At 36.1% G+C, this 26691-nt stretch overlaps 1 protein-coding gene across 1 annotated transcript in view; it reads right to left on the bottom strand.

Annotated features, from left to right (window-relative positions):
- Positions 1–5701, bottom strand: part of DOCK3 (dedicator of cytokinesis 3) — a 392714-nt gene extending 387013 nt beyond the window's left edge. Inside the window, exons 1-2 of the mRNA XM_027837282.1 lie at positions 5695–5701; positions 5076–5159 (exon numbers count right to left, since the gene is read on the bottom strand). Coding sequence (XP_027693083.1) covers positions 5076–5159; positions 5695–5701 — 91 coding nt within the window. The remainder of the gene's footprint in view (positions 1–5075; positions 5160–5694) is intronic.
- Positions 5702–26691: the final 20990 nt, after the last annotated feature.

Raw genomic sequence — 26691 nt, forward strand, 5'->3', positions numbered from 1 at the left:
CAAACTTTTTGCTGGGTCTTTCTTCAGATCATAAACACTAACTACAGGTTTGCCTCAAGAGTCTGCCTTTGGTCCTCTTCTCTTCTGCCTCCACACTACCCTGTTTTGTGATTTTGTCAACTCCCACAGGCCCAGTAATCATCTCTACACAGATGATTCTTAGATGTATTTATCTAGCCCTAATCTCTCTCCTGATTTTTAATCTGATATCACCAACTGCCTACTAGATATCTCAAATTGCATGTCCTATAGACGTCTCAAGGATGTCCAAAACAGAACTCATCATTCTTTCCCCTAAAACCTTCCCATCTGCCAAAATTCCCTACTACTGTAGAAGACATCACCACCACCACCACCATGGCTACCTAGGCTTACAGTCTTGGTGACATCCTCAATTCCTCATGACTACTCTCACCTCACATATCTAATCTATTGCCAAATCTTACTTACCTTCACAACATCTCTTCTATTCATCCTCTTCTCTCCACTCACGCAGATGCCACCCTGTTGCTAGCCCTTATAGCCTCACATCTGGACCATTACTATAGCCCCCTGGTTGGTCTCCCTCACTCCAGTCTCTCTCTACTTCAGCTCATCCTCCACAATTGCCAAAATGATCTTCCTAAAGCACAGGTCTGACCATGTCACATAAGGTATGATGAGGGCCTGAACTAGGATGGTTGTGATAAAAGTAGAGAACATGTGATTAATACAAAAATGCTATGGAGGTACAATGACAAATACTGGATAGCTAATTAGATAGGTGAATTGAGGAAGAATAAACAGTTGAACATGGCTCAAGGTTGTGAACTTAGGTCAATGGAAGGATGATGGTATTTTCAAAAGAAATATGGAAACTAGGAACAGGGGTGTGTCAAAGAAAAAAATATTAATACTCTATACTGTGTTTTAGGCACATCTGGGCATACAAAGAAGGGTAAACACCCCTACCCTTGAGGATCTCCCAATCTACTGCCAGAAACGATATGAAAACAGCTAATATAAACACAGGAGGGAAATGGCAAGTCATTGCAGTATCTTTGCCAAGAAAACTCCAAAATGGAGTCACGGAGAGCTGGACATGACTGAAATGACTGAACAACAACAGTACAAACACATCATATAAAGGACAAACTGAAAATAATTAACAGAGGAAAGGCTCTAGAGTTAAGAGGGATCAGGAAAGGCTTCCTCAGCGAGTCACTCAAGCATCTGCAAGAAGCTTCTCCTGTCACAGAACAAATGTGTTTCACAGGTGGGACCTGAACCCAGGTCTCCTAGTGCTAGGTCAGTTCTCTATCCGCAATGCCTATTTGATCCTTCCCCTCCCTCAGACCTTATCATCAATGAGAATTCCCCATTACATAGCTCTGATAAAGACCTTCAAAAGAGAATTCATATAATTCAGGAGTTCAGAATGAAATGTCTATGACTTTATTTAGTCTGTCAGTCAGCTAGTATTTATTTTTATAACTATATATATATATATAATTATAGTATTATAAGTGCCTTCTATGTGGCAGGCAGCACTGTATTAAATGTTGGAGATACAAAGGAGCTCACAGTCTGATGGGGGAAATGACATACAAACAACTACGTACAAACAAGCTCGCTCTCCCTCTCTGTATGTACACACACACGAATAGAGTATGAATCGGAGGCAGTCCCAAAGAGAAGGCACTAAGATTAAGAAAGACTGGGAAAGGATTCTTTCAGAAGGTGGGAATTTTGCTGAAACTTGAAGGAAGCCAAGGAAGTTAGGAAGCACAGGTAAGAAGGGAGAAGATTCCAGGCATGGGAGACAGCCAATGAAAACATTCAGAATTGAGAAATGGAATGAATAATTTCAGAAAATGGTTGATTTCCTTTTTTAAAATTTTTTTTGACTATCAGGGTTGAGTTTGATAGAAAGCTTTTTTTTCCCTTCTCCAAATTCTGAGATGTATAGGATATTTGAAAACAAGAAATAAAAAACAATTCCTGAGGATGAGTTTTTCCTTTTTTTCTTTTTTGGTTTTCTCCTCTAAATAAGCTAGAAGAACATTTGATCATATGGTTACCTAACATGGGCTACAGTGTTCTAAATCTATGTACGTGAGTTGCATTGATCAAAGATTAGAAATTAAGTCTTTTGTGCTTTGTAGACTATTGTCATATTGTAAGGAATTATATGCTGTGGGGATCCTTGACATGATATCTAAGATTATGATCTGAGTTTCTTGAATTTAGTTCAGCCAATGGCCTTGGGTTTGGAATGTGATATAGAGCATAGACTTTTATTATATATGGCATATTAGTTATTAAGCATCTTAGGCAGGATGTCCTAGTTATTAGAATTCAATCTTTGAAACTTTTCACTGTTAATCTCATTATCTGAGAAACATCAAGAATGTTTTGAAATGCCATTAAAATATTAAGCAGAGTATCAGGAGATTTGAATTCTAGTCCAGCTTTGACTAGATTTGTTAACATAACCTCCACAGGGCACAACTTCTGCGTCTGTAAAATGAGGGGTCTAAACTGCATGATTTCAATGGTCCCATTAGCACTACAATAATATGATTAAAATATACTTAACCTATTAGTTAATGATATGTCAACAGCAGGATGGATTTTGGTATATGAATGATAACATTAGTGATTTACCAAATTCATGGGATACTAAATTTAAATTGGTGAGTCTGAAAATAGGAAATACAGAGCTTGATGTTAATTATATGTATTTTAATTTTATAATGTAATTCAAGTCCTGCATTTAAAAATGTAGAGAAGAGTCCTTATTTTAAATGAGATATACTTTTTTTATAAACATCTAAGATGTCCACTGTATAAAGGAACAATATTATACATTTAATCAGAACATTGCTTTGAATTAGTAGAGAATTATCATTTAGCTAGAGAAGGTTTAGAGATGGCTGAAAGGGAAACTGGAAAAATTATTATAGGCTTAAGAAATAGCACTTGAATAAGGGCTGAATTAAGTGAATTTATTTAGAATGAAGAAGACTGAGGGAACTTAGTAATAGACCTCCAAAGCAACAATTAATTCCCATCATACTCTGGACAACAGGAAATGAATTCAAATTCCATTAGGAGGATTGTGGATTAGATTTCAGGCAACTTTTTTCCCATGATGGTTTCCATGTAACTATACTATCAGAAATAAGGAACAGAAAAAAGAATTATTTCTCAAAATCCCTTTTAGATCTATGCATCTATGATTTCTAGAACCTGCAACTACTGGCAACACATTTTAAACTCTAATCCAAATCCTATCATGAATATTTCTGGGAAGATAACTTAAATGTACCATATTGCATTTTCAATCCCTGAAATGGAATTTCTCCTATTTACAATACTTGTAGAAATTAACAAACACTTAAAGAATAATTTAGAAACAGTTAGCAATAAAAATACTTTTATATTAACAGTTGCATTTTTAAAAGGTACATTTTTTAAAAGGTATGGACTTTACAACATTCTATTTAGGTCCCTTTCCAAAAAATAACCAAGGAACCTTGAGATGAGAAATAACACAAAATTTCAGGCCTTATCACTCATGCAATAGAGATTTGTACTTAGCAATAGCTTGTATCTCTGAGAAAATAATCTTATCTGGAGCTATATTCAATTTTCAATTACCTAAATATGGATTATCTACTTCCTGTGTAATCCTTCAGGACATTTTAAAAGTCAACTTAGCTTGCCTGTGCCACCCAGCAACTCATTCTGGGGTACTTCTCTCACCATCACTTAGGAGTATTTAACAAATGAAAATTAAAATAATGATTTAAAGATAACTATTTTGAAAGTGAAATCTACTGCAAATATATTATTCAACTCATAAAAGATTCAAAATATAAATACTTTTAGACAAACACAGATTTTCTCCCCTACTTCTTCCTAACATGGATCATTGAAAGTTTGTTGCATAAAAATATAATTATACTTCAGAGATTTCAGATATATGAACTTCAATCACAACTAAAATTGTGTTACACATGGATTCCTTTTTCACCTTTCAACATGAAATCATAGAAAAACTGAATAAAAAGCGACCGTAAAAGGTCAGGAAGTCCTATTCTTAGCCTTCAATAATAATCCTACCTAAAACATCCCTGACAAATGATACATCGAATGTAATTTCTATATAACCATATAACCATATGCTTCATAGACATATTGGTCTTTTAATTCTCCATGTAAAACTGCCTACACATTGTCATGTTCAAAGAAAGAATGTCATCAAAGCAATCCATTTCAAATTATATATAGGTTAGCCTTTATGACAGGCACATTGGCCAAACAAGGATCTACAAATGAATTTGCTAGAAAGCATAAAGTCCTCACAGTTCTTTAAACACACCCAATTAGTTTTCCAAGTGCCATACAAATCTACTATTAGCCAAACATATCTGAAATAATGGATGTTTAGTTGAACTTAATTAAGAGTAATTAAAAAAAAAAACTACATTTGGATAGAATGTAAAAATCGGGTTCCAACAGATGGTTAACTTAAAAATCCTGACCCATGGCCTTCTTTAACACTAGATTAGTATCAGTAGTGCTTGAGCTTTTTTCCCCCCTGAAAGTGGGTCAGGATGGAATTTGTCTAAATATTTTGATGATCTGATGTTTCAAGGTTTCAAAATGATTGCTCAAAATCTGTTAGTCTTTTTCAATAGTTAAATGATCTGTCCTTTCATTGATGTGGTACTCCCTCTACAGACACGGATTACAACTGTTTTCTGACTCAGTAGAGGTTTTTAAGAGTTTCTATAGCTGAAAATGTCACTATAGTGACACCAAAATGGTGACCAACCTCTCTGACCTTAGTGAGGCTAGTGCTCAGAAAAGATGTGTAAAGTATGTCACTGGGTCCTGCCTGAATGGGTAAAGCTTGTTCAGATTAGAATGAAGAGAAAGAACATAATGGCATGGAACTTGAAAAAGCCTCTACGCCACCAGAAAGTGTCAGAGGACTTTAGTGGAGATAGTCTACAAAAAAATGTAACTTCATGATGACTGAAAATAGATCCTGTTCACACACTTTCTTCTCATTCCACCATACTAACCTTCACATTTTTCCAGAATCTGAACAGTTTCTCCTATTTCCAGGACTAAGCCTTGAGGTACGGATCCACGAAAGCTGCATATCACTAGAAAGGCAAGAATAAATAGAGAAGTTAGGATTTTTTTTAAAAAATGGAAACGTAAATCTTGATACTGAAATTAAATACTAAATGCTCCTTAAAATATTCTCTCTGGAAAAACCTCACCTCATAAGTAAGATACTGATCAATTAAGCTACTTTCAGGATAAAGTACATTAAATATGAAAGTATCATTAAATTATGATAATAAAAATCAAAGCATCACCACTTTACATTTTTATAAAGCTTTACACTTGACAATTCACTTTGCATACATTATCTCATCCTATGAGAAAACAAGAATGGTTCTTATGATCCCCTTTTTACAAATCAGGAAACTAGATGTATGAGAATCTCATCTTTGATTTCATCTCATTTTGCAGTGTGCCTTTTACAAGGGGACAAACTACGGTCACATTCTGAGAACTGAATTCATGTCTCCCAACTTTAAAGTCTAGTTCTCTTTCCACCATACCCTACTGTCACACTAAAAAGTGTTGTTACTGGGTGCTAAATATATACTTGAACATTTCTAATAGTACCTGACATAACCAGAGAGTCACTTTCTTTTTCAGTAAGGTCTAGCCCACATATTTAATTTTTACATTTCAATCTAGTTAAAAATACTCTTTTTTCAGCATTAAGTGCTCTCCTCTCTTAACATGAGTGTTTGCCAGGACTGTTCTGAGCTGTTTCTTTTATCAATGTGTGTTCTCTTAGCTATCTCATCAGTTCTCATATGATCAAGTAATATTTCTAAATGACATAAAATCTATATATGTTCAGCCCTAATTGCTATCTTCAGTTCTGGCAGGAACCTTAAAAGCCAAGGCCAAGCCCCTCTTTTTATAGATGAGGTTAAATGAGGCACAGAGAGATTAAGGGACATCCTTCATGACAGAGCTGCAAGTATCCGAGGCGGTATTTGAGTTCAGGACTCCAAATGCAGTCCCCTAGCTACTACACCTCACTGCCATCTCCTCATGGATTTCTCATAAGCATTTCAAACTCAGTATGTCAAAGACAATTTAGTGTTTCTTTCCCCATCTCCCAACCACCTTGTTTCTGTGGTAAGAACCTTCATCATTCCAGTCACCCACATTCAAAATCTGAGAGTTATGCTAGACTCTTCCCTCTCCCTCAATGTCTATATCCAATCATTTGACAAGTTTTGTTATTTCTACCTCCATAACATATCTATTACACTCACATAGCCACCACCTCAATTCAGGCACTAATCAATATTTGCTTGAGATTTCATAGCCTTCTAGTTGAATTTTCTAATCCCATTCTCTCTGATACTATGATCACTCTTCCTCAAAGCTGTCAAAATAGTCTTCCTAAAACACAAAATTTGGCCATGGCATTGCCCTGCTCAAAAATCTTGCGATGCTGCCCACTGACTGAAGGATAAAATCCAAACATTTTAGGGAGTGTGAAGGTCCTCCAAAATCTTGTTTCCATCTACCTTTCGACCTTATTTCATACAACCTCCCCCTTCACAAATTCTCCATTTAAGCTACTTCAGATATTCTCCAAACTCAACACTTTTGTGTATTCTTCTTTCATCATCTCACACTCTTATCAGAGAGAAACCATGGAAAGAAACCAGTGTTTGTAAGCATCAAGAGTAGGACAGCAAAAATGAAATGAAGAAAAAAAATCACTTAACTGAATCAATAAAGACAATTTATTCATTATCAAAACTAGTGAGCAAAAAAAATTAATCAAACATAAATAATCAAAAGGAAAGACTGTAGGTTTGACTTGAATAGTACCTGGCAGCCATCTGAAGCCCTTGTCACTCTTAGGAAGGATAAACACACCAGAGAACTATTTAAGGTGATGATCAAAAGAAGTAATCCTCTCAATGGAACCACTGTGTTCCTGCTGCTATCAACCCTTATTAAATTGTTCCAAATAATATTTCAGTGTCTTCTAATAATTTTTAATGATCTATTTTTCCTAAAGCTTCTTTCTATCAATTTTCCACATGGCATTTTATTCGATATCCTCTTGTCAACTAGTTTTCCAAAATGGCCAATCTGATTATCCTGTTATTGTAATAAGAATAGAGTTCATAACTAATGAACAGCTATACCAAAAATTTTCATTATTGTTTTGCTCTGTGAGCAGGCTTACAAGTCAAATATAATATCAGTGGATAGCTGGGATTTCCAATTCAACTACTGGCCAGAGATGCTCGCCATCCCCCCAAAACTATATAGAAAGCACTTAGCAAAAGTTATTATTACACTGAAGGTTGATAAATCAATTCAATCCAGACATTTATGAAGCTCTTCCACATGCAAGTCACTATGCTAGGTGCTGAAATAGAAAATATAAAAATCAACATAGTCTTTGACCTCAAACATTATAATCTAATGAGGGAAATCAGAAGCATATATAATTAAGTCTGATACAAGCTCGAATCTGATGGGGCAAAGTAGGGATAACAACATCTAACATTTCTGGGAACTTTAATTTTAAGTTTGCGAAGTATTTTATATCCATTATTTCATCTGATTATCATCATAATAATGGCAATGCTAATAATTCTAATCATAGCTATCTATCATTTATATAATGATTATTATGCGCCAGGCACTGTGTTAATAAGTGCTTTACAAATATTATCTCATTTGATCCTCACATCGGGAGGTAAATAATATTTTTCAATGAATAAATATTTATTAAGCACCTTCTATGTGACTTAGCACTGGGGACAAAAAAGGAGGCAGGAAATAGTCCCTACCATACAGGTGCTTACCATATAATAGGGGAGACAGCATGCAAACAAATATATACAAACAAGCCACACAGGGGAGAAATAGGAAATCATTAACAGAGCGAAGGAACCAGAATTAAGGGGGCCTGGGAAAGGCTTTCTGTAGAAGGTGAGATTTTAATTGTGACTTAAAAGAAGCTAGGAAAGGCAGTAGGTGGCGTTGAAGAGGGAGCACATTCCAGGTGTGGAGGGACAGCCAGAGAAAATGCCCAGAGCCTGTAGATGGAGGGTCTCGTTTTTGGAGCAGCCAAGAAGCCAGTGTCATTGGTTCGAAGAATATGTGGCAGGGTGGATGGTATTACAAGTTTGGAAAGCTAGGAGGGAGTCAGGTTATGAAGGGGTTTGAATGCCAAACAGACGATTTTGTATTTGATCTTGGAAGCAATAGGGAGCCACTGGAGTTTATTGAGTAAAGAGGTGAGGTGGTTGCCATCTGTGCTTTAGGAAAATCACTTTAGTGGCTGAATTGAGGATAGATTGGAATAGGAAGAGACTTGAGGCAGGAAAATCCAAAGTTGGCTATTGTGATAATCCAAGCATGAAGTGACGGGGACCTGTACCAGAGTGGTGGCAATGTCAGAGGAAAGAATGGGGCGTATTTGAGAGATATTGCAAAGGTGAAACAGACAAGCTTGGACATTGAAGGTGAGAGATAGTGAGAAGTTGAGGATGATTTCTCATTATGATTCCTATTTTACAAATGAGGAAACTCAGGCAAACAGAGGTTAAGTGACTTGTCCAAGGTCATACAGCTAGTGCGTATCTGAGGCTGGATTTGAACTCTGATCTTCCTGACTTTAAACCCAGCAATCTGTGCATTTCACCACCTAACTCTCTGACAACAACCCTTTGCAATTAATAACCAATCAAAAAGTATTCACTAAGTGTCTACTATGTTTTAGGCACTGAGGATACAAGTACAAAGAATGAGATAATCCCTATTCAAAATAAGCCTATATTTTAATGAGGGAGACAATTAATGTTTAAAAATATGAATGTGTGTGTGTGTGTGCATACATAAACATCAAAAGTTAAATATAAGGTGGTTTTGGAGGAGAGGCACATATTTGTAGATCAGAAAAAATGACGCACAAGATGTGCTTGAGCAGCATTTTAAAGGAAGAACGGGGTTCTGGGAGGCAAAGATAAGGAGCAGGTGCATTCCAGGCATCAGAGAAACCTAGCAAAAGGCAGAGATGGAAGATGGAGCATCTTGAGTGAGGAAAAGAAAAAATGGCAGTTTGCCTGGATTGCAGAGTGTGAGAGTGAGGGGAACAATATACAATGAGGTGGAAATAGGAGGTCTGGGCCAGGTTGCAGAGGAATTTAAAAGCTAAACAAGGGAGTTTATGTTGTATTCTAGAAGTAACAGAAAGCCACTGGAGTTAGATGAGTAGGGGGATCACTTGGCCAGATCAGTGCTTAAAGAAAATTGCTTTATCAGCAGTGTGCAAGATGGACTGAAGTGATGAGAGACTGCAGGCTGGGAGACTAATTAAGAGGATGTTGTAGTAATCTATGCAGGGGCAAGAAGACCCTGAAATGGCATTCTTGAACAGAAATAGGGAAGTTTAGGTGCTTAGGGCCTGGGGAAAAAAGATAATGGCTTCAGTTTTGGACATGTGTCATATGTCACCTGGTCATCTACTCTGAAATTTCCAAAAGAGAATTGGTGATCCAGGAATGAAGCTCAAGAGAGATACTGGGGGGTTTGATATATAGTTCTGTATATGTCCTACATTTATTATTTTTATTTTAATAAATAATAGGGAAATAGAAGTTCAGAAAGATTGAGTGACGCCTATTGTCAGACAACTATTAATTATCAGAGCTAGTATGTCAGTTCTGGTTTTCCTGACTCTAAGTCTAGAAAACTACATTTTGGCTTGGACAAAGGAGTGAATTAAAACTTCATGAAGGTGGAAAGAAGTCCAGATGGTGGAGTGAAGGGTCACAACTGCCGAACTTCCTCCAAAACCTCTCCTACAAAATGACCACAGAAAATGCCAAATTGAATTCTGAAAGGAAAAGCCAACAAAAAGTCACAGTAAGCCATTTCTCTAAGCCAGAGAAAATGATGAACTCCAAGGTTGTGGACATGGGGGTAGGCACTAGCCAGAAATGCCAAGTGGGAAAAGAAATGAGAACTATGCAAGAAAACTGTGAAAAGAGAACTCACAGCTTGGCACCAAAAAAAGGCACAAAAAATTCTGAAGAAAATAACTCCTTAAAAATCAGAATTGGCCAAATGACAAAAGAGGTACAAAAATACTGAAGAAAATAACTCCTCAAAAAAAAAAAAAAGAATCAGTCAAGTGGAAGCTAATAACTCCATGAGACATCAAGAAACAATTAAAAAGTCAAAAGACTAAAAAAAGTAGAAGAAAATATGAACTCCAGAGAGAATTAATGAATTCTGAGTGCAAATTAAAGTATAATTTTTTTACTTTCTTTATTTTTCTTGCTTTTTTTCAATATGGTTAATATGAAAATATGTTTTGCATGATTTCATGTATAATTGATATCTTGCCTTCTCAACGGATGTGTGAGGGGCTAAAGGGAGGGAAAGAATTTGGAACTCAAAATTTTGGAAAAAAATAAATGTTAAAAATAAACAGATAATAAATTTTTTTAAAAAAAGAAGTTAAGGAGATGGACAGAATTTTAGAAAAGTTTGATATGATAGACCTCTGGAAAATATTAAGTAGGAATAGAAAGGAATACACCTTTTTCTCAACTGTATATGGTACCTTCACATACTAGGGCATAAAAACCTCAAAAAGTAACACAGTAAAGTAGGAATATTAAATACATCTTTCTCTGACCATAATGAAATAAAGTTTACATTCAATAAAGTGCCTTTGAAGCACATATTAAAAATTAATTGGAAACTAAATAATTCTAAATAATGAGTAGATCAAAGAACAAATCATAGAAACAATCAATAATTTCATTAAAGATAATGACAGTGAGACAACATATCAAATCTGTGGGATATAGGCAAAGTAGTACTTAAGAGAAATTTTATATCTCTAAATGTTTACATTAGTAAAAAAGAGAATAGATCAACAAACTGTGTGTGCAACTAAAGAAACAACAAATTAAAATACCCAATAAATCAACAAAATTAAAATCCTAAAAATCAAAGATGAATAAAATTAAAAGGAAGAAGTAAAAAAAAATTTTTAAAGATGAATAAAATTAAAAGTAAAAAACCCATTAAACTAATAAAACTAGGAGATGGTTTTATGAAAAAAAAAACCACTTGCTAATTTGATTTAAAAAATAAAAAAGTAAAACCAAATTATCAGCATCAAAAATGAAAAGGGTGAATGTACAACCAACAAAGATGAAATTAAAGCAATTGTTATAAGTTATTTTGCCCAACTTCATGCCAATAAAACTGATAATCAAAATGAAATGAATGAATATCTACAAAATATAAATTGTTCAAATTAACAGAAAAAGCATTAGAACATTTTTTTTTAGCTAGGCTAGCTAGGCAATGGGGTTAAGTGACTTGCCCAGGGTCACACATCTAGTAAGTGTTATGTGTCTGAGGCCAGATTTGAACTCAGGTCCTCCTAAATCCAGGCTCCAGAACATTTGTATAATCCTATCTTAGAAAAAGAAATTGAGCAAGCCATAAATGAGCTTCCTAAAAAAAATAAAAAAACAAAAAAAAATCAAGGACCTGATGGATTTACAAGCAAATTCTATCAAACAATTAGAGAATAATTAATTCCAATACTTAAAGAAGGGATTCTACTAAATCCCTTTCCGACAGAAATATTTTTTTAATACCTAAACCATGAAGAACAAAACCAGTGAAAGACAACTATAGACCAATTTTCATATTGAATATTGATGCAAAAATTTTAAACAAAATACTAGAAGGGAGATTACAGTAATATATCACAAAGATCATATGTTATTACTGGGTTGAATTTATATCAGGAATGCAGGGTTGGTTCAATATTAGGGAAACAATAGGGCTGATTGAACATATCAACAACAAAAAACTAAAAAATTATATGATTATACCAATAGATGCAGAATATTTCAGCTTTTGACAAAATACAACAGTCATGCCTATTAAAAACACTAGATCCAAAAATAAATAAAAACACTAGAAAGCATAGGAAGAAAGGGAACTTTTCTTAAAATGATAAACAGTATCCATCTGAAATGAAGAGCAAGCATTATTCACAACAGGGATAAACAGAAGCCTTTTCAATAAGATTAGGGAGAAGCAAGGTTATCCATTATCACTATTATTATTCAGTACTGGACTAGAAATGCTAGCTATAGCAAAAAGACAAGAAAAAAATAGAAGGAATAAGCATAAGGAAACAAACCTATAACTTTTCACAGATGATATGATGATATACTTAAAGAACCCTGGGGAATCAAATAAAAAAAAAACTAGTCAAAATGATGAACAACTTTAGCAAAGTTGCAGGATATAAAATAAACTGATACAAATCTTTAGCATTTCTATTTGTTGCTAATAAAACATAGCAGGAAGAGCTAGAAAGAGAAATTTTATTCAAAATAATTGCAATCAGCATAAAATACTTGGAAGTCTACCTTCCAAGACACACAGGATCTATATGAACACAATAACAAAACATTCTTCACAGAAATAAATACAGATTTAAACAACGGGAGAACTATCAATTATCCTGAGTAGGACAAGCCAATATAATAAAAATGACAATACTACCTAAATTAATTTACTTATTCAGTTCCATACCAATCAAATTACCAAAAATTTACTTTATAGAAAAGAAAAAAATAATAATAATAACAAAATTCATCTGGAGGAACAAAAGGTAAAGAACATCAAGGGACTCAATGAAAAAAAAATATAAAGGAAGAGGGCCTAACAGGAACAGATCTCAAACTATAATACAAAATAGTAATCATCAAAACAATTTGGTACTGGATAAGAAATACAGTGGCTGATCAATGGAATAGATTAGGTACAAAATATATAGAAGAAAATGAGTTTTCAGTAACCTAGTTTTTGATAAACCAAAGATCCAAGCTATTGTGGCAAGAACTCACTATTTCACAATAACTGCTGAGAAAACTGGAAAGTAGTCTGGTAGAAACTAGGTATAGACCAACATTCACACTGTTTATCAAAATAATCTTAAAATGAGTACATGATTAAGACATAAAGGGTGATATCATAAGTAAACTGGGGAGCATGGAACAAATTATCTGTCAGATCTATACTTAAGGGAAGAGTTCATGATAAAACAAAAGATAGAAATGATTACAGTAGGTAAAATAGATTATTTTGATTACATGAAATTTAAAAGTGTTACACAAATAAAACCAATGCAGCCAAAATTAGAAGGAAAGTAGGAAATTGGAGAACATTTTGCCAAGTTTCTCTGATACAGGAATAATTTTTCAAATATATAGAGAACTGAGCCAAATTTATAAAACTAAGAGCCATTTTCCAATTTAAAAATGGTCAAAGGATATGAACAGGCAGTTTGCCGAAGAAGAAATCAAAGCTCTCAATAGTCATAGGAAAAATGTTCTAAATTACTAATAATTACAGAAATGCAAATTAAAACAACTCAGAGATATTACTTCACACCTATCAGAGTGAAAGGAAAAAATAACAAATGCTAGAGGGGATGTGGAAAAATAGGTATACTAATGTACTACTGGTAGAGATGTAAACTGTTCTAACCTTTCTGGAAAGCAATTTGGAATTATGTCCAAAGGGTTGTGAAACTGTGCATACTCTTTGATCCAGCAATACTGCTATTAAGTCTATACCCCAAAGAAATTTTTAAAATTACTCATACCTACAAAAATATTTTTAGGAGATCTTCTTGTGGTGGCAAAGAATTGGAAACTGAGGCAATGTCTATCATTGCAATGTCCATCAACTGGGGAATGGTTGAACAAATTATGGTATAAGATTTTGATGAAATAGTATTATGCTGAAATAAATGATGAAGGGGATGGTTTTGGAAAAACCTGGGAAGATTTATATGAACTGATGCTAAGTGAAGTAAACAGAACCAGAAGAACAAGGTACACAGTAACAACAATACTATAGCAATAATTAACTGTGAAAAACAGCAACTCTGATCAATACAATGATCCATGAAAATTCCAAATAACTGACAGACTCTGAGTGCAAACTGAAACATATTTTTCTTGTTTCTTTTTTACCCTGCAACATAACTAATGTGTAAATAAATATGTTTTGCATGACTTCATATGTATAATGGGTATCTTATTTCTTGCCTTCCCAATGGGTAGGGAAGAAAGAAGGGAGAGAATCGGTAAGCAAATAAGATGGTTATTATGATACCATTGTTATAGCTCTGGACAGCCCAGAATTTATAGCATAGTTGTGATGTCAGCCCCTCCAGGAAAGCCCCCCAGACCCACCCCAATCTTCCTACCACCTGCACTGCTCTCTGGGAATATTCTTAATGTATTGATGAGTCATAATGATTTTTCCCTGTTCTTTTTCTAATGTTTTGTCTTAAAAAACTCTATTTGCTACATGGGATGGCTCTTTGAAAGGGGAAAAAGAAAGAATGTAGGGAGAAATGTTAGTAATATATAGACATTAAATTTATTTTAAAAATAAACATAATTAGTCAAGGAAAACAAATTCCCATACTGACCACATCCAATCTGATTCAGCAAATTTATTCTAATGGCTCTCTTGCAGGAGAAAGGCAACATGCATCATCATCATCATCATCATCTATCCCCTAGAAATGTGTCTGAACGTAGCATTGATCAGAATTCTTAAATCTTTCAAAATTATTTGTTTTTATAATGTTGATGTTGTATAAATCATTCTCCTGATTCTATTAACTTCACTCTGCATTAGTTCACGCATGTCTTTACAGGTTTCTCTGAAACTGGCCATTTCATTATTTCTTAAGACACAGTGGTGTTCCATGACATTCATAGGTCATAGTCTAAAGGTCAAAGCTTCCCCACCCTCATCAGTTAACAGTTTTTTTTTATTTCAGCTGTATTGATTTTGTTTGTGCAAAACCTTTTTATTTTTATGTCATTAAATGCATATTTCCTTCCATCCTAATCTTTTACACTTTTCCCCCCTCCTTGCTTTACCTTCTTCTTACAAATAAGTTGATAAGAGAGAATTGTGCTTATCATAAGTGTTCTATGCTTAATGCAATTTGCTTCTGCTCTCCTGTCTCTCTTCTCTTTCCTTTACTCAGACCCCAATCATAGGTTCCTATCTTTCTTTATATCTTTTTAAAACCTTCTTCACAATCTGACAACCAAGGCTAGAATGTGTGTTCCTTAGTATTAACCTCTTTCTGAATCTACCTTCCCTCTTATTCTCCTACCACTCTCTCTGAGTCTTCTTGTTTTCTTATGGAGTTGAATGTACTTCTACACCAAATTTTTTACATGTGCATGCACCTGCATATATGTGTGTGTGTGTGTGTTCCACCCTCCTTTAACCAGCTGAAATGAAAGTGATGTTCAAGCGATGCCTGTTCCCACCATCCTTTCCTCCTTGCTTGTATAATCTTCTACTTGAGAACCAATTTTATAAAATAAGAATTTCTCCCACCTTTTCTTTGCCTTTATTTCCTAGTGTGTTTCTTTTTCCTTTCCTTTCCTTTATTCTTTTAAGATCCTGAAAAATAAAACCATTCCCAGGCCTCTTATCTTATTTGGCTCCCTCTATGATTCTTGATGGCGTTAGGGTTCTGAGATGACACTTGTATCATATTCTCCCATTAGAATATAAAATCTTCACCTTTGTATAATTCCTTCCTGACTGTTCAATTGGGTTTACATTTTCAAGTTTCTCTTTACTTCTGTGCTTTTATTCACAGTTTCTACTTACCATTGGTCTTTACCATAGGAATACTTAAAATTCTTCTATTTCATCACAATTTCATTTTCTCCCTGCAGGATTATAGTGTTTTTCTGGATGTTATTCTTGATTGTAAGCCCATATGTTCTGCCTTTTGGGATATCATGTTCCATGATTTCCTCCTTTATTATTGTGGTAGCTTCCAAGTCCTGTACAATTGTGACTCCTCACTCTTTGAACTCTTCCTTTTTAGCTGCTCCTAATATTTTTTATTTGACCTGGAAGCACCAGATTTTGGCTATGAAGTCCCTGGGAGTTTTCATTTGGAGGGTTTCTTTCAGGAAATTATCAGTGGATTCTATCTATTTTCACTTTGCCCTCTGGTGATGGTAAATTTGGGCAGTTTTCTATTACTATTTCCAGAATATGATATCCAGGCTCTCTTTTTTGTCATGGCATTCAGGTCGTACAGTGATTCTTAAATTATCTCTCCTTTATCAGTTTGTAAGGTCAAATGCTTTTCAAATGAGACAGCTTATATTTTCTTATTTTACCTCAATCTTCTGACTTTGTTTTAATATTTCTTGTTGTTTCATGGAGACTACTTCTGGTTCATTCTGATGTTCAAATAGGCTGTTACTTGGGTTGGATTTTGTCCTTCTTTACTAAGCTAGTTCTTCTCTAAGTTTTTCATGGAAAACTCTCATTTAGTTTCCAATATTTCCCCCTAACATCTTTACTTCGCTTATGATATCACTAAAAACTCTTAAATCATTTCTAACTCTTGCTTCATTTCTTCTAGGAATTCTGTCTGACCTTGTGGCCAAGCTGTGTTTTCCTTTGAGGCTTACTTGTAGATATTTTGGAGTTATTCTTTTCTTCTAGGTTTATGTCTTGAGCATCCATGCACAGCACCTTAATAGCTTTTTGTCTCATAGGAGTATTTTTCGTTTACTTCTTCGTTCAGCCTTACTTGATAAACTGGGGCTTTTTATTATGGCCAGGGTAGGCTCACTTCTGGAGAGAATGTCTAGCACTTGTTTGGTCCTGATTTGTATTCTCTGGGGCCTGCTACTGTTTTCTCTGGGTACTGAGTGCTGTACCCTAATCTTCAGGGATCACAGGAGAAACTCAAGTTGGGAACTGGCCAACTTTCAGTGTGCCCCGAGTCATTTAATCTAGAGGGAAGTTTGATCACTAATCTCCTAGTATGAGATTTTCCAGAACCAAAATCTGCTTTCTCAAAAATCTCCAGTGTATATAAGACTATGCCTTGATTTGTTCTCCATTTTTATTACAGACTCTTAGAGGTAGTAATCACCGCACCCATACTTTCCACTACTAATGTGCCCATCATTTCCATTCCACTCTCTTTTCCCACAACCCCAAAACTTTTCTGCTCCCCCTTTCCTCCTTCCAAAGCTCCCCCCTCTTGGATGGCTTCAGAAAAACCTGAAAAGACTTATATGAACTCATGCAAAGTGAAGTGAGCAGAACCAGGAGAACACTGTATACAATAACAACAATATGGTAAAGGTGATCAACTGGGAAAGAATTAGCTACTCTCATCAAGACAATGATCGAAGACAATTCCAAATGACCCATGATGAAAATTGCTAACCACCTTCAGAGACAGAACTGATGAATTCTATATGCAGACCGAAGCATACTTCTAAAAACTTTCTTCATTATTATTATATTATTTTGTTTGTGTCTTCTTTTGCGACATAGCTACTATGAAAATGTTTTGCATGAACTCATACGTATAGCTGAAAGAAAACTGCTTGCCTTCTCAAGGAGGGAGGAGGGGCTAAGGGAGGGAGAGAACTTGGAACTCAAATTTTAAAAAGTTATTGTTATTTTTTTACATGTAATTGGGAAATATTTAGTGAAATAAAAATAATAAATAAAAAAAGTAATAGCAGATTATCTACTTTTGCTGAGCCTTAAGTTCTAGGGGTAACTGGATAGAGGCATATGGCCCATCTCTGCATCTGTAGGCACATTTTATAGCTGCCCCCACACTGGAGGTGAGGGAAAGAATCAGAAGTATTCACTGTCTTTGAACTAGAAGGATGGTCCATGATCTCTACATGCCTTTAAAATTCCAATTGATTTGTTCAAAAGGAAGAGAGAATGGATATCCATTTCCCACTCCAAATACACTCTCCCTTTAGTAACCATGGATATGGGCTTATGCCATAACAAGATCTACTATCTCACATCCATTCACACAACTACTACCCTAGTTCAAGGTCTCATCACCCCTTACCTGAACTGCAGAAACAGCTCACTAATTGATTTCCCAGTCTCAGGACTCCCCAATCCTTTCTTCAAACAGCTGGCAAACTGATTTGACTAACATAAATTTGACCATGTCATTCACCTACTAAATAAACTCTGATGGCTCCCTATTACTTCCAAAATCAAGATAAACTCTTCTCTTTGGCATCTAAAATCTTTCTCAGTCTGGTCCTAAGCTACCTCTCCAGCCTTCCGGCACACAATTCCCCTCCATGTATACCACCATTGCAAGAGCATTAGCCTTCTTGCTGTTTGTCATACACAGCACTCCATCTCCCACACTTTTACCTCCATCCTTGGAATGTACCCCTCCTCATTTCCATCTCACACAGTTTCTAGCTTCCTTCAAAGCTGAGTTCAAGCATTACCTTCTATATGAGGCTTTTTTGGATCTTTTTAGGTACTAGTGTCTTTTCCTGATAATTAGCTCGTCTTGACTGTTAGATAATGACTGTTTTCACTTTTGGCATTGCATTCCCAATGCCTAGTGCAGCCTAGAAAATAATAGTTGATTTAAACATGCAATGCACTTGGACCAGGACTTGGATGCCAAGATGTCTAAGACTGACCTCAGCATATAACATTATTTTCCTAACATTCTTAAGGATCCTTAAAGAAAAGAACAGTTACCAGCTCTAGCTAGAATATAGTAAAAAAAAATAATAATAATGAAGCACAAACTGAAAGCAATGGGCAGTCTCTCAACAGCCCAGGATCTGTTTTATTCCACCAGTATCTACAGAACTTACTATGCATAGATGAGAAGATAAACAGGGTATACCCGTTACCCAAAAGAGCTTAGAGGATACTAGCAGAGATAAGCCATGTACGACACGAGGTTTCTTTTCTGTGTAGGTGAAGTACATGTTCCAAGCCCTTGCAGTAAGTAGAAAAAGAGTTGGATTTGGAGTTAAGAGACCTGGGTTTGAATCTTGGCTCTACCTCTTTATAAGCTATATAACATCAGACAAGTTACCTCTCTAGATCTCATTTTTCTCCTTTGTAAAATGAGGGAGCTGGCTTACATGATCACTGAAATTCTTTCTGCCACTAGATTCTATGGCTGCAGTTCACAAAATATTATGTGGCCTATAAGACTGGCTAATATGCCGAAAAAGAAAAATGTTAGATGTTGGAGGGGATATGGGAAAAATGGACACTAATGCATTGTTGGTGGAGTTGTGAACTGATCCAACCATTTGGGAGAGCAATATGGAACTATGCCCAAACGGCTATAAAACTGTGCATACCTTTGATCCAGCAATACCACTGCTAGGTCTGTATCCCAAAGAGATTTAAAAAAAGGAAAAGGACCTACTTGTACAAAAATACTTATGGCTGCTCTTTTTGTGGTGGCCAAGAACTGGAAATTAAGGGGATGCCCATCAATTGGGGAATGGCTAAACAAGCTGTGTTATATGATTGTAACGGAATATTAGTATGCTATAAGAAATGACAAGCAGGATGATTTCAGAAAAACCTGGAAAGATTTACAGGAACTGATACATTGTGAAGTAAACAGAATCAGGAGAACATTATACATAGTAATAACAATATTGTTCAGTGAAGAACTGTGAATGACTTAGCTATTCTTTGCAATACAATGATCCAAGACAATTTCAAAGGACTAATGATGAAGCATACTCTGCCTCCAGGGAAAGAACCGATATTGTTTGAATACAGACTGAAGCATGTAATTTTTCATTTTCTTTCATTTTTTTTATTCAAGTCTTCTTGTCCAAAATTACTAATTTGGAAATGTTTTACATAATTGCACATGTATGACCTATATCTAATTGCTTACCATCTCAGGGAGGGAGGAGGAGAGGGAAGAAGGGAGGGAAGTAGAGATACAATTTGGAACTCAAAACTTTAAATAAAAATGTTAAAAAAAACATTCTGTGGAAAAGACTTCAATTATACAACAAGCTCAAAATAAATCAAGAGTGTAACATTTCAGCTACAGTAACTAATGTAGTCTTAGGTTGCAGTGTCCAAGAAAAAGGGAGAGGCCATAGTTGCACTGGCCTTAACACATTTGAAGTACTGTGTTCAGTTCCAGATATCATATTTTAGGAAAGAAGCTGAAGCAGGTCCAGTGTGAGATAAACCAGAATGAAGAAATGCAAACTATGCCATACAGCCATTAGCTGATGGATTCAGAATATTTAACTTAAAGATCTAAGGGAGTAGAGAGGATGATGTCCACTTGACTATTATATGGAAGAAGGATTAAATTTATTCTGTTTGGTCTCAGAGGCATAAGAATGAAGTGGGGGGGTGTTGCAGAGAAGCAGATTCAACTCATTAAAAAGAAAAATTTTCTAAAAATTAAAACTGACCAAAAAGAATAGCTGCCTTGGGAGATAGTGAAGTTATCCATTGGTGAAGGTCTTCCAGAGACGAAGTAACCACTTGTTGGGGAAATTGAAGAGAGCATTTCTGTACAGAGGAATTGGTTGGTCTAAATGACCTGGGGAGTCACTTCTCATTTTGAGATCTGTGATTTTTTTTAAGGCTAAGGAAGACTGGATATTTTGAGAGGAAGGGGAAGAGTAAGAGAAGAGACTTAAGAGAGTTCATATCATATGGCCTGAATCTTTATGTGGATGAAGATTCAGACTTTTAAAAAATTATACTTAAGCATTTCACACAAATTCAGTCCCAACCATCAAGTCTGATGAGTGTCTTTGTTTTTCTTCTCAAACAAGTTTCCAAAAGTTGGAATAGAGGAAGACAGAAAGAAAGTAAAGCAAATGACATTTGGTGGGAGAGTAGGGAATGAAGAGAACAATGCTTTCTCCCTGTAATCACAGATCTATTTTCAGACCTATAATCTGTTTACAGGGTATCATGCAACATACAACCTATTAATCAATAGTTTGGCTCTGTCTCCTACTGTGTTTGCTGGATGCGTTGTAATGATTCTGTGAATAAAGTGCCAGCTACACAACAACTCTGCCCTTTACCATCATTGCTTCAGTTTGGGTTGGTCAATTGGTCAATTATCACTACAATTAAGTTTAAAAACATAAAATATTATGTAACTTTCAAGAACATAAGATATTAAATATTAAAGTATTATCCATAATTTATTTACGAAAGGAAGTAAATGACAGCTAGTTCAGGGTACTGGAATAAAAACAATTATAAATCAATATCACTACACTGTTTTGGAGGTTTTGGGGGGAGAGGAGCACAGCTAGGTGGGATAGTAGATAGAGTACTGGACCTGGAGTCAGGAAGACTCATCTTCCTGAGTTCAAATCTGGACTCAGATACTTACTAGTGTTATCCTGGGCAGGTTACTTAACTCTGCCTCAGTTTCCTCATCTGTAAAATGAGCTGGGGAAGGAAATGATAAACTACTCTACTATCTTTGCAAAAAAGTCCCAAATGAAGTCATGAAGAGTCAGACACAACTGAAAAACAACTGAACAACAATGTTGTTTTTGATTGTTATTTCATTTTGTAAACTTTGGAACATAAGACCAAAATGCAAGAAACAGTTTCTTCCTGGGTACTTTCCCTCAACTTAGGATGCACTACTACCAAGAGGATAGTGCTTTGATCTTAGCCTCATTGTCTCCAAACAGTCAGGCTATTCATAGGTTTCACTGAAGAAAAGAGACAAGGGTGAAAAATCTGTATTTTCCCACTCAATTATGCATTTAAAATGCAAAAAGAACTCATTGAAACAGCTAAACATAAACACTAACCAATATTAATACAGTAACTTATTTTAAAAGATGTGTAAAATTTAATATTTAAAGAAATATGAACAGCTAATTACTACTAGATACTTAATTCATTAATTCTTAACTTAATCTACTGTTTAATTTAACCCTAGTTTTTCCCCTCAGCCTTGAGTCCCTAGAATCCCAACTAACTCGCCCTAAACATTTCTTGCTCAATGTAATGGAATTTGTAATCCATTACTTCCTCTAGCTCATTTTGATCCTAGGTTAGGTACACAATGTCTAAGAAATTCATGTTCTTCAGTCCATGCTCGCTTTATTTCTGTCTCCATCCACTCTCCCTGATTTCTCCAACTCCAGTAGCTCTTCCCTGATCCCACATAAGTATCTCCCTACCCCACTCACCAACTCCTCTTCCTGTATTACCTCTCCCTCCTCCATTAGAAAGTTAGCTTTAGGGACTTCTGGGTCATGGGATCAACAATAATGAGGACTAGATACTTTCCCCAATCCTTATAAATTTTCAAACTCTATCAAAATAAGAATCATATAATAGAAATAAAGCAATTTCAGTTGTCTGCAAGGTCTTAAACACCAAGAACGCTAATGAGGTAACAACTCAATGAAGTAAAAGTGGAGATAGCTAGTCCATAATCCTTAAGGCTCACACGTAACACTCCCTCCTCTACCAGCAACCACATTCTGACAGGGCTTCATAAGCTGACCCACAAGTCTGCAACAGGATTCAACTCTGCTCCCCTCCCTGAGCCACCGAAAGCCAAAAGGCAGAAGGTTGCTCTAGATGGAATATCAGTGTGGCAACACTCATGCTCTAAAGCAGTACTCAGCCAGAAAACTGAGGATTGGAGGGAATGAGGGCAGGACGTCAGCATGCGTGTGGACCTACCAAGCCTGAAACAAAGAAGACCGTTATCTAGCTGGTGTTAGTTATATTTATCCAGAAGTCACTTGAGTCAGAGATCAAGGCTGAAGGAAACATGAAATGCTCAATGTTGGAGAAAGCTGAGACAGCTTGGAGGCCCAGCACCCGGGGAAAGCACTATCAAAAGGGAAGGAGTCAGAGAGTGAGTGATAGGGGAATATAAGGGGGAAAAATTGAAAATAACAGACCTCAGAGAAAGAAAATTCAATTAAAGACTTTCAGCACAATAGGAAAGATATTAATAACAAAAGAGAATATGGCCTCCAGATCATTTAAATGACTCCAGACATCTACATACTCTACAAAGTTATCTAATTTGAACTTGGACCTCACTTTAGCAAAGCAGTCATTCTGCTTCTCCCTAACTATCCCACTTTCCCACAGTAGCTGCTCCAAACCTCATCATATGCAAGCCTCCCATGGCACCCTCTACCCCCACCTTCTTTGCTGAGCACTTTGCCACCATGTCACTGAAAAATTGAGGCTACTACTGGCTGAGCTTTCCCTCTTCTCTCCTCTTCCTTATCTTACCTCATTAAGACATCTTTTCTGGTCTATCTCATCCTTCATGCCTCATTGCATAAATACTTATCCCCTCCCACATTCCCTATCATATTGCTCCCATTATCATTCTTCCTTCTAATATTCAGTCTCTCCATATCTAGATCTTTCCCCATTGCCTACAAACACACCTATGTCTCTCCAGTCCTTACAAAAACCTCACTTGATTTGACCATTTTCACTAAGTATCATCCTATATCTATGTCTGCTCCCCTTTGTGACTAAAATCCTTGAGAAAGTCATCTACATGAGGTATCTCCATTTCTGCCCATATCAATCTCTTCTATATGGAAGCAGTCTGGCTTCCCATCTCCCCATCTCTTCATTCAACTAAATTGTCCCCAAGCTGCTACTTGTCAAATCTAAAAACCTTTTCTCGATACGCATCTGTCTTTGCTTTTAGCGATATTTGGCATTATTATCTTCCCTTCATAGATACTCTCTCCTCTCTAGGTTTTTGTAATACTGCTCTTTACTGGTTCTCCTACCTTTCTGACCACTCCTCAGTCTTTTTGCTGAATCTTCACCCATATCATACCTGCTTATTCTGGGTGTCCCTCAAGCTCTGTCCTGGGCCCCCTTCTCATCTCCTACTATACTATTAAACTTGGTGATCTTAACAGCTCAGGTGGGCTCAATTACCATCTCTTTGCAGATGAATCTCAGAGCTATATATTCAATCCTCTTTCCTGAGTTCTCTCACACTCCCAACTGCTTTTTGGACATCTTGAACTGGATGTCCCATAGGCATCACGGATTAAGTACATTCAAACTAGACCTCTCTTTGAAGATCTCTTTCAAATTTAACATGAAAACATTAATACCTAGTCTCTGAATCCAGCAATTCAATCAGTTCTGAATCCATCTAATTGTACCATCATCTACATCTAATTGTACACACATCTCTCCATCATTTCTGCAAGAATAGTATGGGCTACTTTATCAAAATCTTTCCTAAAGCCTATATAAACAATATCTGCAATGCTCCTTAATCTACCAGTTTAGGAACCTGTCAAATAAGGAATTAAGGTTAGTCTGGCATGACTTGTTCTTCATCAATCCATGCTGGCTGGCTGTGATCATCACTTCCTTTTATAGATCTTCCTTTTATAGATCTATAGATCATCTCTTTAGTAATAGGTAACAGTGACTAACACGCTGACCACCCAGATGGAGAGACCTGAGACCTGGCTTCTTCTGATGATGATATATGCTTTCTGGTTAGGGCACTTCCCATGGTGTGGCCTGTGTCCTGGCCACTTTCAATGACACATGTGCTTTGACCTCTTGCTAAAGGGGTATGAAACCAGAGGCTTCCAACTGATTCCCATATTATACAAGGACCCTCACACATGAGAAGGGGGGGACAATCAATGAGCGTTGGCCACAGATAGACAGAGAAGAGCTGCCCACTCAGGAGACTTTAATTTTTTTTCCAAGAGACTTTAAAAGGAGTGACTCTGCCCTCTTCCTCTCTGTCTCTCTTTTTGGGGTTGGCTTCTCTTACAAGCTCTTTTTTCACATTCAGAATCCTAGGCCTTCTGGATAGTTTGTTCTCAGGTAAAGTCTGAAATGATATTAGAACACCTAGAACACTGGAGAGGGGACTGAGTGCCAAAAAGCAGCCTCACTCCTGTCTCCCTTGCCCTATGTCCAAACCTTTTTGGAAAACCTCCAAAAGGCAGGCTATAAAAACATTCTAGAATGTCACCAAGAGGCAGTGTTACAAGGTGAGTACAGAGTCAGCCTTAATAAGGAAGACCTGGGTTCATGTGTCATCTCTATCACATATCAGTTGTGTAGCCAGGACACAGGTCATGCCATGGGAAGGGCCCTAACCAGAAAGCATGCCTCATCATCAGAAGAAGCCAGGTCTCAGGTCTCTCCATGTGGATGGTCAGTGTGTCAGTCACCGTTACCTATGCAGAAAAGTCTCATTGACAAAAGATATTTTCCAGAACAATTAATGGTCTTGCATTGGTAGAGGGTATTTCTTTACCAGGAGTTCCCTACACTAAAGAAGTCACAGATCAAAGAAAATAATACAATATTTTTTGCTAGGAATCAAAATCAAGTTCACTGGCCCAAAGTTTACAAATTATATTCTTTCCCCTTCTTTCAATATAGAGACATTTGTCCTCTAGTTCTGTAATACCACTCCTATTCTCCAATATCTTTAAAATATTCGTGGCAGTATTTCAACAATCACATCTGCCATTTCCTTCAGTTACTGAGGATATTATTTTTCTGGGCCGGGTGACCTGAATTCAACAAGAGCAGCTGAATTCTCTATTACTATCTACTTTTTTCTATTAGGTATCAACTTTCCATTAGTTATTTTTGTGATGTAGAGATGGGAGAGGTAAGCTATATCTGTGTGACCAAACCCTTGGGATTAGAAGAAAACAGCAAATGAGTTTGCTTAGCTGGAGCAAAGTATAAATCTGGGTGTGGCAGAAAATGAGGGCAGTTGAATAAAGGAAGAATCAACATTAGAGTATCTTATACTTAAAAAAATGTTCATTGAGGGGGGCAGCTAGGAAATGCAGTGGATAGAGCACTGGCCCTGGAGTCAGGAGGATCTGAGTTCAAATCCGGCCTCAGACACTTGACAGTTACTAGCAGTGTGACCCTGTGACTTGACCCTGGGCAAGTCATTTAACCCCATTGCCTAGCCCCTTCAAAAATGTTCATTGTAATGTTAATTTAATTCACTAATAAATACACCTCAATGTTGTTCACTAAATGAGCATTCAATGCCAAACCCCCAAGAAGATAGAAGCAACATATTTCACCCATTCACCATATTTTCACCAAGAGTGATACAAAACAGCAAGAAGATAAATGGTGAACAAAAATGTAACAATGGTGAAATCTAAACAGAAGCACAAAAACACAAGTCAAGAAAGAAAAATACAAAAGTGGGTGCAATAATCATAGCATAAAATCTCAACCTGCAGTTTACTTAGCTGGAAGTGTCATTATGAAAGAATATGATTACAGCATAATTACAGAGAAGTATTCTGACTCCAAGCACCGAAAAACAATCTAGAAAATTTCAGTAAGACATTCCTGAGATTTAGAATATGATCATTTATGATTACAGCATAATTACAGAGAAATATTCTGACTCCAAGTACCAAAAAACAATCTAGAATATTTCAGTAAGTCATCCCTGAGATTTGGAATATGCTCATTTTTAAAATTAGTAGATGGTTAAAAAATACAAACCTATAAAATTAGCAAAGAAACTCTTCTTATTAGACAAAGCAAATAAGCTGAAAACACATATAACTATATCATTAAGATAAAGCTTTTAAAAATTAATCATTTCTTTGATCCAACCATTTTGAAGAGCAATTTGGAACTATGCCCAAAGGGCTATAAAAATGTGCA

Source organism: Vombatus ursinus, unplaced genomic scaffold (assembly GCF_900497805.2).
Source record: "Vombatus ursinus unplaced genomic scaffold, bare-nosed wombat genome assembly UNPS02014820.1, whole genome shotgun sequence".
NCBI classification, from domain to species: Eukaryota; Metazoa; Chordata; class Mammalia; order Diprotodontia; family Vombatidae; genus Vombatus; species Vombatus ursinus.